The sequence below is a fragment of the Stegodyphus dumicola genome, chromosome X2 (assembly GCF_044657685.1).
Source record: "Stegodyphus dumicola isolate Sdum_Otavi_A_Nest chromosome X2, ASM4465768v1".
In the NCBI taxonomy this organism is placed as follows: Eukaryota; Metazoa; Arthropoda; class Arachnida; order Araneae; family Eresidae; genus Stegodyphus; species Stegodyphus dumicola.
The window spans coordinates 132,415,446-132,429,710 of record NC_140781.1 but is presented as its reverse complement, the minus strand read 5'-3'; the positions used below and the strand labels follow the sequence as shown (position 1 = coordinate 132,429,710).

The following is a 14,265-nucleotide window of genomic DNA, read 5'->3' as shown; positions in this document are numbered from 1 at the left end:
AATTGGGTAGTAAGAGAATTTACTTTTATTTGATTTTTCTGTAAGTAACTTATATTTTGAGAAATAACTGCAGAAGATTGTCTAACGATTTTTGTATTTCTTTCCACTCATGCACAAGTACCATAAAATAAAAAAGCAATTTATCGCATACATAGTACATAGCTGTAAACGTAAATTTACTCTAAATCCATAATAAACAAACAAAAAAATCACTAAATTACTAAATAAATAACAAGTATGTGAACAATACCAATAGAAAAATCCAATAATATAATGAAATACAAACAAGTAAAAAAAAGTTATTTTTTTAATATATAAATCTAACATACCATAAGCACGTCTGGTATTTTGTGCTGATGTCAGATTGGGACATTTCGTATTTCTTAATCAGAACCAGATGCTTACCTGTTTACATTCACAGTTCTTATTTTCATAATGTAATAGACCCAAGGTTGTTATCTGAATAAAAATTATTCAGATTTAATCACTTTTGGGATTTAAATTGAATGCTTGGTGTTGTAAAAGAGCATTGTATATAACAATATGTCTCCATATGTTTTCAACATGTTAAATAACATTTCTGCTTGCTTTTTAGGTATTTAAGTCCCTCAGGATAAACAGATGAAATATATTGTTGATGTAGTTGAATTTGTTATATTTTGTCCTTGAAATTTTAATTTATTGCTGTAACTTATAGGTAGGTTAGATGTGTGATTATCACTTGTTTCCTGGATGCTAATATATGTACACTAAAAGTTAATTTCTATTGATTATTCTGTGCAATAAAATTTTGTTATTTTTTATTTGTGAATAGATGTTTGTGCATTACCTTCAGAGCAAAAATCTATTAAACTACGATTGAAAATAGTTCGAAAGTACAATAAATTGTATGCAAGCGTTGTTAATGTTTATAAAGCTTCATTCTCAGAATTGACTTGTCTGTAAGAAGTTCTAATTATGTTTTACTGTATAGATTTGTAGCCTGTACACATTAATCAACAGACATGCTAGAAACAATATGCGTTTATAATTTGGAATTATACTTGCAATACTGTTATAGCAATAAAACTTCAATTTTTTTTTGCATTATGTTTTGTACTTTTTATTCAAGAATAGGTAGTCTGTACACTATAATCATTTACTCAGAAATATATGTTAAATGTATGTATATCTATTCTTTAATTAATGTTTAGTGTAGACTGAGATATATATTGAGTCATCTCGAAAGTTCTGCAATTTATCAAATTGAAGTGCATTTTCCTCTAATTATTTTGTTACTGCTGATAAGAAGTGGTCTTGATCGAAGCGAATTTTTAAATATGGTCATGTTGTGGAACTCTAGCATGTGTTGTGACATTTTATTTCAGTGCTAAGAGTGAAGAACCCAAAAGTTCATTTTCATTATCTTATGCTCTTTTATTTTAAAAAAGGAAAAAATGCTAGTCAGACTGCTAAAAATTTTTTGCTATCTGTGCAGAGTGCTGTTTTTGATGGCACAGTTTGAAGGTGGTTCAAGAAGCTTAAGTGGGGAAATTTCAGACTTGATGGTAATGACTATTGTGGGTGAGTATCCTTTGTAAACAGGACTTCTAAAGAAAGCTGTCAATTAAAATCTATGTTATAAAGTTCAGGAGCTATTAGGAAAAACAAATATTCTATAAAGTACAATACATGATAATTTCAAGAAGATTGTGTGTATAAGCTGCTACGATGTATGGGTACCTCATACTAACATAATAGAATATGCTTGCTTGATTTTTGTCTAGTGATTCTTTACTGAAAAGAAGGAAAAAAAAAAAAAAAAAAAAAGAAGAAGCTCCTTATTTGAAGTGGCTCATTGCTGGTGATAAGAATTGGATACTATACAATAATATTATGAGAGAAAGTTCATGGTATAAGCCAAAAGGTCTTTAGTAACATCTAGAGGAGGGCTGCATGTCTTAAAAGTAATGCTTTTTGTAAGGTGGGGTTATAAAGGAATTGTGTACTGTGAATTGTTGTGACCAAATCAAACAATAAATTTAGAAAAATAATGCTACCAAATGGCAGTTAAAACTGCTTTTAAAAAAGCAGCATTGAAGCAAAGGGCACATAATTGACCAGTTGTCAAGGTGTCTTCCATCATAATGCTTAGTATTGCATTTCAGTGAATGTCACACAGAGACTTGTTGAATATGGGTAGGATGTTTTGTTCTCCCACTTCCATATTCACTAAACTTTGAACTCCCTTGAATTGCCATCTTCGGATGTCTGTTCAGAATTTTCTTTGGAAACAGTTCAACAGCACTTCGATAGCAAAAAATAAAATAAATGACTTTTAAAAAAGGAATTTTTCAGCTGCCAGAAGATAGCAAAATGTCGTAGAACAGAATGATGCTTAGTGATTCCAAAAATTGAGAATATACTTCTTTTTTACAAGTTTATACCTCTTTTGAAAAATGGTAGTGATGGTCACAGCATTATTTGGAGAACGCCAAATACTGCTCATAGTTCTTAGTAGGATATGTTATATTTGAAGTTACATGCTTGCAGATGCAGTTGGGAAGTTTGTTTATGTAGGTATTATGATGGGGTATATAAACAAAATCTAGAAAAAAATGCTGTTAGGTTAGGCTTGTGTTAAAATTTCTTATTTCAGACAGTTTTAGATCATGAATTCGGCCCACATGTAAAAGCATTAAATGAAAGTTAATGTATGCAATGTCCAAAACGTCCATATCCAGCCTGTATACTTGCAGCTGTTGATTGTAGACATATATTCCAAATTTCAAGGGTGTTTTAAATTCGTGTGTTGGCATTTTTATATTAAAAAAAGTTTTATAAAAATTTCAAAATTTTTTATTACTGTTTTCATTTCTATACTTATATTTGGAGAAACTTTAATAATTTAGAAAAACATAAAAAGTGCAACTCTTGTATGCAACTTAACTAAGATATTGAGTTTTACTCAAGATTGTTGTTTTCTTTAAATGCTGCTAATTGATATTTTGTGATCTACCATACTTTATGTCAAGCTACTTAAAATTCAGCTCGCATGCATTGATCATTTTGCAATATTAGAATTTTAATTGCCATTTAAAAGTAAATGGGAATAATATTATTCTTTGCAGTTTGGGTTCAAGAGTTGTTTAAATCATGTTAACTTAAATAAAAGCAAAACTCTGTTCCTTCGATTGTGAGATGCACTTCTTAATTTCAGTACAGTCAGGTACAAGTAGGGGGGACATCAGATATTTAGCAATTGGTGATCCAGGTGTTGTTGTACTAACTATTCCAAATGCCATGCTACAGGCACTACCACTGCCAGTAGCATATCTGTGAGCTCATCCACTGGTCCAGGGTGTTTCATTTATAGCTGCGAGTAGTTACACTATCATATATGCATCGAAGTGCTGAAAAACATCTAAGATAAAGCACTCGAGACAGTATGCTAAAATATGTCTAAAAATAGTTTTTAGAATTAGCATTTATTTATTTATTAATAATATGTATCAATTAAAATTAGCTCCTAGTATATTATGTTAGAAATATGGTCGTCACACAAAGTTTTCGAATTTTAATATTTAAAGACCTAAATTTACTGTTATTTAAAAAATTCAAAGTCAGTTTTGTAGAAGGTTTATAAGAATTATTTTAATGATTTATGTGCAATGACTTAATTATTACTTAAAATGTAATACGTAAATTGAAGAATAAAATGACGTCTACATAACAAACATTTATTTTAACTATGAAGACGTTGAACAGCAGAGTAGAAACATAATATTACACAGCGCTTTGCACTTCTCTCTTACATGCAATTATTACGCAGCAGAGAACTTGCTTATCACGCGCATGCGCTAGGGAAATCGACGGCGGTTGCCAACATAAATATTTTAGTCTTTAATTCAATCTCTTAAGTTTTCACATTAAATCTAGGCTGGAATTACCAAGTAATTAAAGACATAAAATCATCAGAAGAGAAAAAAAAGGGGGCAATAAATTTGATTTTGTTATTTGAAGTGAAATATGTGGATGATTCTGAAGATAAATCGGAGCTCATTTTTGATAGCAATTTTCACTGTTCACTGCCATATGGTGTCATGATCAGCCAAAAGTAGTTATAATAATGTGAACTTGAAAGATGAAAATGTAAATGTGCGAGATAATGCAACCACAAATGAGAGGGATGATAGCATTTTAAAAATAAAATAAAGTATTCGTTGTTCATTTGCTGGAAATGGTGACATTGCTTATTTAAAACTTAGTTATCAGTATGGTTGCAGGAATAATTGGTATGCGCACAGTTGCCACATTTTGGTGACTTCTACCAAGGTGGTCAAGGTTCTTGAATTTATAAGGCAATTAAACTTATGGAACATGTTCTAAAAGGGAATCTTGATATTATTTGAAATACTGGCCTTACTAATGAAGATGGATACCAACAAATTTCACGTTTTCTTGTTTCCAGCTAGAGGAGCTGTTAAAGAAACGTGATTATTATTTTCCATCCCTGTCAACAGAATTATTCGATTGGGTGAAAAATTCATTCTTGCACACTTCCATTCGTCCTCGGAACCTAACTTCAAAAGAAAAATTTTGTGACTTGAAATCGATGTTTAATTGAAAAGGAGACTTAATGACATGGTTTTGGACTGATTTCTTTTGAAAGTGAGTATCTAACAATCATCTTCTTTCTGTGGAAGATGCAATCTGTGTCTGTATATCGAAAATTAGACCCCGAATTTTAGCATTTATGTGCTAAAAAACAGGTGCAAATTTCACATTAATATTTGTTATAAAATATTAAAGAAATTTATTATTTATCTATACCTAATTAAATTTAGAATTATACTAACTGCATGTAATTGCTTGTTTTTTGTTTTGAAAAGTGATATTTTTTGGTTTCCATTAATGATCGTTAATAAAAATACTGTTATATGGACGCATAGAAGTGAAAAGGTTGGGAAACTGTTTTAAAGTATGGAGATTTTATGTAGTGTTGCATACGTACAGGTTCGTCGTAATAGATTGAATGCACACAGAATTGATGATAGCTTGATAAAATTTATTTAAAAAAAACACTTCACAGTTCTGGAACTTTCCACAAAAATAACAGTATCACAGAGTACAATCAGTAGTTTCGTTTCAAACTACCTAGAATGTTAAACACAGTGCAAAGAAAAGCACATCTAAAGAGTGAAGTTAACCCGACTATATATCAGCACTGTGAACAAACTAGTCCACAAGGGGCCTGGTGATGAAAAATACATGAAGTGTATCCCGCAACAGGAGAAAATCACAGAGTCCAGAAAGAGGCTACTTTTATCTCTTGAAGAGCTGAGAAAATAGTGAATACACAACTGGTAGTTGGTGGCATAAGTGTTGCCATCTGATGGTTTAAAAAAAAAAGATTGGAAGACTGCAAAGCAGGTGAAGGTAGACTCACTGAGGATCGTGAGCTGGCAAATCGGAAAAAAGCAGAACTCGTGATTTTCGTCGTTGAATCACAGTTCACAGAAATTCCTTCAAAGATTCCTAGCATTGTAAGAGCTAGTTTCAACTTCTGAATTGGCGATTTCGTAGTTTTGCATTTATGTGCATTGTCCATGATGCTACAAAGGATTTTACCGAAATCCATTGAGTCGAGCAGAGTAGAAACAGGTTCGGTAGACTCCCTTCCTTAGGTGGTGGCACACAAATTTATCTTGTAGGTTGAGAGGTTTTAATGCCTTCGTTATAGGTTTTTCTCTGCGAATTTTCTGGAAAAATTCACTGGTTTCAAATTATGAAACATGGTTTTTTCTACATCGGGCACAGATAGGCTTAGCATCCTGGGTGAGTGTGCGTGTGTCAGATGATTATCAAAACACTTGAGACAGCGTAGGCTATTATTGCAAAAAACTTGGTCATGTTTAAATCTTTGACACCTAAAACACTGAATCAGATTCTTCGATGATCCATAACATCTGATCTTCATACGTTTTGAAGTGTCCTAACGGATTAGACTTTTCTCCTTGCATCGATACTGCTCACTGGGATGTAAAACACAGGAAGCATATGGTCTTCTGCATTTTTGCATGACTATTTGATTTTCAGAACAGGAAGGTCTTTTTGACTGAGTTCAATCATAATGACGTCTGGTGTCGTATCCAGTCCTTGAGTACAGTCAAAAGTCGTTAATCCGGACTCGTCGGGACTTCGGTGATTCTGGATTATAGATCATCGGTTTAAATCTCGTAAGATGGCATGCAGAAATTCTAAAATTAAAAATATGAAACCGTAATTTATGAAATAAAGAACAATTATGATCTAAAGGGTATCAAAATTTACAAAAAAAAGCTTAATATTTATTTGTTTACTTTATTAAACATTTATTTCATTGTAAGTTGTTTAATTCGCTTCGTTTTATGTGATGATACTTTCTCTTTAATTATATAAGCAGACATAATTTCTTGTTCAGTTACAAAGTTCCGCCGTTCAAGTCCCGTAATTGCTGTGCCGAGAATACCGACTAACTTGTCAATCGAAATTTTTTCGTTTTCACTAACCTCTCTGTCACCTTCTTCATGTTTTTATCCATTTTTAGCAGCAATTCCACTTTTTATTTGATGGACATCGAAACATACTTTCGTTTTGTAGATCCTTTGGGAGCTCCAGCATCAGAAATTATGTTTGACATAATTGAAAGTTCAAGTTTACTTTTATAAAATTGCTCTTACAGTCTGCAAAAAATGATAAGTCGCATCCAAATCGAAGATTAAGGAAGAACGCAATCATCAACATTAACGGAAATAGATAATTTTAGTTTATACTGTCCGTTATACATTAAACGCGCAGGCAAAAATGTATTCTGCGCTTGCGCAGACGCATAAGCGCAGTCGTAAAGATCTTGTGCGCACGCGTAAAACGCCTGTGCGCATGTGTCAACGCGGCACAGTTGTAGCTTTGTTTTTAGCTTTGAGGTCCGGATTATAGATCATTCCGGATTATGGGTGTCCGAATTAACGACTTTTGACTGTAATAACTTTCAGTGGGTTATCAGCTTTTGCTCTGAAGGTACTGAACTGTATCTAATGCTTCATGAGAAGTGCAAGAGTATAGATCGCGTAGGTCATTGTATTAGAATAGCGTTCCAGTAAAGTCATCTACTTCGTTCTGAATAAATTTTTCGGTTCTTAGCAGATGATGTGTGATAGTCTCATTTTTAGTAGTCGTTGTGGGGGTGGGATCTACTTCAATTGACGTCTCCACACAGGCAGGAACATCACCAGGAATGGTACTGGATTGTCCTGACATTTTTCAGATTCCAATTAGGCGAATGGATTCAAAGAAACAAGCACCAGAGTGTTGACCTGAGCTGTCGGCAGTTTTCTTAGATGATAAAATTTCTTCCTTGATCGGAATGTAACCGAAGAGACACTCCAAATCTGGAAATACATTGCTGTATCATTATCTCTGCTACCTGACAGCCTCTTGATCAGGACTAGGATACGCTTGAGGCTGATGTACGTGTGAGTAACCCGTGCATACGAAAATATCCCTAACATTAACTAGGAAAGCCGAAATCTTAGTTGATAGACATGTTACAATTAATAATCAAATTTAATAAGGAAAAGTAACAGTTGCCGGGTACATTATAACGGCTTAAGAAATTCAGAGCACAGTACAGATGCGAGTACACAAGTTCACATATCTCGGCGAAGCAGAGACGCACACATTCGTTGAAGTAGTTCCACTTGACTGCCGGGGAAAATTCTTCTCTCCCCGTCAGCCTGTAGGTTTGCCAAACGGGTTTACTGTTTCGCCAATTGGCGCTTTTCTGTACAGTTTTTAAGTCCGTATCGCCTGTTTGGCGCTGCCGCTGCATACTCCCTCCGCAGTGTCAACGAAATGTGACATACCGATGCGGGGGTCGGATTAATCGTCCAGAACGGGTGATACAAATGTCCGCAGTTTTTTTCACACTCTTGGAAGCAACTTGAGAAGAGTCCATGGTTACAAAAGCGGGTTTCAGTCTATCTATGGAGATCGTTTGCTTAGTCCCTTTTATTTCGAGATCAAACGTTTTATCTTGTCTTTCTAGCACCTTAAATGGTCCATCATAAGGAGTTTGAAGTGGTTTTCTAACTCCGTCGTGTCGAACAAACACATATGTGGACTTGTGAAGGCGTGGATGAATGAAACATGTTCGCTGGCCGTGGCTAGAAGTCGCGGTCGGGCGGACACTGGCAAAGTGAGATTTTAAATCCTCCACAAACTGTTTGGGGGACGCATCCGGAGGTGTCGGATTGAAAAATTCTCCTGGGAGACGGATAGTCTTTCCATACACCAGTTCAGAAGTGGTTGCTCCTATGTCCTCTTTGAGAGCGGCGCGGAAACCCATCAGCAGCGTTGGAAGGGCAGCCACCCAGTCACTGGTATCGTGCGCTTTTAAGGCAGCTTTCAAAGGACGGTGGAATTCCTCGATCAGTCCATTCGCCTGTGGGTGGTACGGAGACGTCCTGATCCTCTTGATTCCCAATAATTGGGAAAGGGCTCGAAATAAGCCGCTTTCAAACTATCGCCCTTGGTCGGTAGTAATAAGAGTCGGACAACCAAATCGAGTAATCCAGTGGTCATAGAAAGCCTGTGCTACTGTGCGTGCTGTTATGTCTGGTATGGGTACTGCTTCGGGCCATCTAGTAAATCTATCTATCATAGTTAGACAGTAATAATTATTTTGAGAAGGAGGTAGGGGACCAACAAGGTCAAGGTGAACGTGATCAAACCTCTGTGATTGGTCTGGAAACTTCATTAACGGGGTTCTACTATGCCTGCTTACTTTTGCTTTCTGGCACGGAATGCACTGCCGTGCCCATTTCGCGCAATCTTTGCGGATGGAAGACCAACTTTGTTGATGCGCGAATGCCGGGGTGAGACAAATTGTGCGAGGTGGCAAAAACTTTCTCACGGAATGCCGGAGGAATGTAAGGACGGGCGTTACCTGTTGACACATCGCAATATATCGGTAAGCTACAATTCGGTAAGGTAATTTTTTTGAGATGTAGAACTTTTGACTCTTTAAGCAATGTTTGTAATTCTGGGTCGATTTCTTGCATTTTAGCGATTTCCTCATAGTCGATAGGGTTAGGCATGCTTATTGCTTCTATACGCGAAAGTACGTCGGCAGCAATATTCTCCGAACCTTTTATATGGCGAATTTCAGTGGTGAATTGTGAGATAAAGTCTAACTGCCTAGCCTAACGAGGTGAACACTTATCCAAACGCTGTCGGAATGCATACGTGAGCGATTTGTGATCGGTGATTAAAGAAAAGTTCCGTGCTTCCAACATATGCTTAAAATGCCTAATAGCAGCATAAGCTGCCAATAGCTCTCGATCATACGCACTAAAGTTCCTTTCCGCCTGCGAAAGCTTTCGTGAGAAAAATGCGAGAGGCTGTAAATTTCTATCAACTATTTGTGATAGCGTTCCACCGATCGCGAAGTCTGACGCATCAACCTGTAAAACCAATTGGGCATCTTTCTTCGGGTGTGCCAAAAGAACAGCATTAGCGATTAGCTGTTTGCACTTTTGAAATTCACTCCGCGCTTCCTCAGACAAATTCAGGATTGTCTTATCATTTTTCTTAGCCCCTTTTAAATACGAAGTTAAATGTATTTGATTCTGGGCTACGTTGGGTAAAAATCGACGGTAAAAATTTAAAAATCTCTGCAAATCTTTTACCGTTTTAGGAAGTGGGTAGTTCAGTATCGGTTCCACTTTGTTCGTCAGAGGCTTGGTACCATCTTTATTGATTATATGGCCTAAAAAAGATATTTCCGGAACGCCGTAAACACATTTCGAAGCGTTAACTGTCAATCCATATGAAGTTAATCTTTCAAAAACAGTACGTAGGTGAGATTTATGCTCATTTTCCGTATCACTAAATATCAAAATATCATCTAAGTAGACGTAGGCGAATTTTAGATATCCAAGAATTTCGTTCATAAACCTTTGAAAGGTTTGAGCTGCTCCGCACAGTCCGAAATTTAAAAACGGAAATTCGAAAAGACCAAATGGGGTGCAAACTGCAGTTTTCGGTATATGATCTGGATGGACTGGTATATGATGATATGCCCGAACGATATCAATTTTTGAAAAAATTGTCTTTCCGCTAAGCGTATTATTAAAGTCTTGTAAATGCGGGATAGGGTATCTGTCGGGTTCGGTGCACGCGTTTAGTTTTCGGTAGTCTCCTACTGGCCGTATGTCGCCCGAACTTTTAGAAACTACATGAAGAGGTGATGACCATGCTGATTTTGATGGTCTACAAATACCTTGATCTATCATAAATTGAAATTCTTTTTTTACTGCTTCGTATAACTTAGGGCTTAACCTACGCGGTTTATTGTGCACAGGAGGACCGTTTGTTTCGATGTAATGAACCGTACTATGCTTTACTCTACCCGAATCGGATTTTAACCTCAGTACTTCCGGAAAGTCTTTCAAGATTCTGTGATATGGTGAATCACCAGATATTAACTTTACCGAAAAATAATTTTTAGAATCGGAAAGAGAACCAATACGAGTTAATTTCGTAGTATTATCGATAAGCCTACCTCGTTTTAAATCGATTAAAAGATCAAAATGCCTTAAAAAGTCGGCTCCTATTATAGGCACTGGTACATCGGCGATTAAAAACTTCCAAGAAAAGTTTCGTCTAAGTCCTAAATTCACAGTTAACAATTTTGTTCCATACGTAGAAATTCTGGAATTATTCGCGGCAAATAATTGAAGCGAATCAGGATGCATTTTTTTAAACTTAGAAGTCGGTGTCACACATGAAACATCCGAGCCCGAATCAATCAAAAAGTTTAAATTTAATCTGTTATCGTAAACATGTAAACGACATGAATGCGCGACTGCCGATGAATTTCGATCGACAGCCGCTACTACTAGTTTTCCTGGGCCGTAGTGTTCTGAGAAAAGGAACAAGGTGCTCGACATTTTCGTGCATTATTACCGAATCGCGAATGAAAATAACAATAATTGTTCACACGCTCTCGGGAATGCCCACGCAAAAAACTACGTGCTGTGTTATGTTGATCCCGGGGGAAATTATTCCTCGTTTTTCCGCGGGAGAGTCGCTCGACTTGTTTACTTAGGGCAGAGATTTCACTCCTTAAGGCCTTAAGCTCCTCGAGGGGGGCACCAGAATCGTTAGGGTTTCTGGGGGAACTCGCCGAAGCTGCCTGGACCGCGAACACGCTGTTGTTCGTTGGCGTGCGCACTTCAGCTATCTTATCAGCCATTCTTGCTAAATTGTCTAAGGATTCCGAACTTATTGATAAAATGGCATGCACCTCGGAAAGTAACCTTTGCAGCCATCATGATTTTAAAAATTCGTCATTTATACAGTTTCCACCTAATTCTCTCATTTTTCTCAATAAGTGAGATGGTTTGTCGTCCCCTAAATGCAATTCAGAAATAAGTCTGCGTATTTGCTCGCTTTCCGAATCTGAGAATTCTACTATTAACCTAGCTTTAAGGGAATCATATTTAGCCGTCGCTGGGGGATTAAATAAAATATCTGATACTGCGGAAAGAGTTTCAGGGTCTATCGAAGAAACCACGTGGTTGTATTTTGTACTATCGCTACTAATCTTCGCTAAAGCAAAGTTACTTTCAACTTGAATAAACCAAAGTTTAACATTCTTTTTCCATAAAGGGGGAATTTTAACTGCCACGTGTGAGATTTGTGGCTCCTGAACCGCCATATTCGATTTCTCGTTGGTTTGGCCTTCCGATCCTGGCATGGTTGCCAATTATAAATATATCGTAAATCGTAAACTTAATGTTTTGCACTATACCTTATCAAAACAGTATCAATTTAGAATAAAATAATGAAGACATTCAATATCTCAATAAAAGTGTGAGCACAAATATTACCCAAAGATCAATTTTAAACAATCAATAATTAAATTAAAACTATAATTTTAGAGCAAAACATATCACAAAAACATAATTAAGACCAATCACAGATAATTAAAAAAATTTGACCACATACCTGTAAATCCTCCTTAAGTGTGATAAACCACGTGTAATCCGTACGATAAAATGAGGAGGAAATAAATAGGGTGGAGCCTTTATCAGTCATAAGGAAGAGCATTGGCATCAAAATAAGGCATATTTTTAGTTTTTTAACAAAGATTGAGACAGATAGTCATTAGGGATCGAAACAGAAGGAGCGAGGGACAGGGTCACCAATGATGTACGTGTGAGTAACACGTGCATACGAAAATATCCCTAACATTAACTAGGAAAGCCGAAATCTTAGTTAAGATAGACATGTTACAATAAATAATCAAATTTAATAAGGAAAAGTAACAGTTGCCGGGTACATTATAACGGCTTAAGAAATTCAGAGCACAGTACAGATGCGAGTACACAAGTTCACATATCTCGGCGAAGCAGAGACGCACACATTCGTTGAAGTAGTTCCACTTGACTGCCGGGGAAAATTCTTCTCTCCCCGTCAGCCTGTAGGTTTGCCAAACGGGTTTACTGTTTCGCCAATTGGCGCTTTTCTGTACAGTTTTTAAGTCCGTATCGCCTGTTTGGCGCTGCCGCTGCAAGGCCATTTCGAGAATTAATGACAGTGAGAATGTATTTATTGCCATTAACAGTTTGTGCCAGAAGTCCGAGGATGTCAAAGACCATTTGCTGAAAAGGTGCTCCTGCATTATAACGCTGCAGCTTCCCTCGTCTGCATGTCTTCCATCCTTTCTGACCCACACAGGCATCGCAACATTGGTACGACTTTTGGACACCAGCCATTGCATTACTCCAGTAAAAGCACTCTCGAAATCTATACAATGTTTTCATTATGAGCTGGCCTCCATTTGGACTGCTATGTAGTTTTTTAAGGCTATTTTGGATCCTTGATGTTTGAAGTATCAGCTGCCGTTGGAATGCCTTTCTATCATCCAATTCGAACTTCCGGTATAAGACACTGTTTCACATATGGACTGAGTCTGAGACATCCCAATATTGTTTTGTCGTAGGACTATAGATCAAAATGGTTGCGAGGTAGGTTTTCTATTTGGAGATACCATAAGTCATTTATCGGTTTTATGCCGCAATCTTCCAACAGATCTTTTCTGACTTCGTCACTCCATGGGTCTCGATCAGCCGATGCTGAAATTGTAACATGCCATGTCACTGTATTAACCAGCTCATATACAGTGGATGGACAAAAATATGGAAACACCTTGTGAAATGCATGTTTGAAAAGAAAGATTGATTTTAATGAAATATGTAGGTGGCGCTGGCATTTTTGACTACTGATGCCACCTATACAACTTCGTAAATGTGCTAAACAGTTCAGTTGTTGTCGGAGTACTGTTATGTGAGGTTGTCATTGCATTATGTCAGAGTTAACAGACTTCGAACATGGGCAAATTGTTGGAGCATGTATGGTAGGTGCTTCCGTAAGCAAGGCAGCCGAGGTGTTTAGTGTTTCAAGAGGTACTGTATCGAAGATTTATTCCGCATGTTTGAAAAGCGGAAAAACATCATCTGCTAAATCACAGCGCAGACGAAAGTGTGTCCTGAGTGATCGTGACAGACGATCATTAAGGGCAATTGTGACGAAAAATAAGACCACAGCTGCAAAAGTTACTGCTGAAATGAATGTTGTGTTACTGAACCCTGTGAGTACCAAAACAATTAGAAGGGAGCTTCATAAACAGGGAATTGCTGGCTGTGCTGCAATTGAGAAGCCACTCATGAGTGATGCTAATGCCCGTAACAGGAAAAGATGGTGTTTAAGTCATAAAGCCTGGACTATAGAGCAGTGGAAGCGAGTAATATGGTCTGGCGACTCTTCTTTCACATTGTTTCCTACTTCTGTCCGAGTTTATGTCTGGAGAACGCCATCTCAAGCCTATAATACAGACTGCTTGTTGTCAAGAGTGAAATATGGCGGGGGTTCTGTTATGGTTTGGGCAGCCATGTCGTGGTTCTCTGCTAGCCCCATGATAACTGTGTCAAGGCACATGACTGCCAAGACTTAATGTGAACATTTTGGCCGATCAAGTTCATCCCATGGTACAAACTTTGTTCCCCGATGGTGATGGTGTCTTCCAAGACGACAAAGCCCCTGTTCACACAGCTCACATTGTTCAGGACTGGTTTTCTGAGCACGAGGATGAGTTGTCCCATCTCCCCTGGCCACCACAGTCACCAGACCTGAATATTATCGAACCTTTGTGGTCTACATTGGAACGGAAAGTGCGTTCTC

General features: G+C 37.1%; 1 protein-coding gene across 1 annotated transcript in view; it reads left to right on the top strand.

Moving 5' to 3' along the window:
- The window catches only part of Mpc1 (mitochondrial pyruvate carrier), a gene marked incomplete at its 5' end in the record, with an annotated part of 28,937 nt that extends 27,851 nt beyond the window's left edge, over positions 1-1,086 (top strand). Inside the window, one exon of the mRNA XM_035367974.2 lies at positions 596-1,086. Coding sequence (XP_035223865.2) covers positions 596-617 — 22 coding nt within the window. The remainder of the gene's footprint in view (positions 1-595) is intronic.
- Between the last annotated feature and the right edge of the window lie 13,179 nt (positions 1,087-14,265).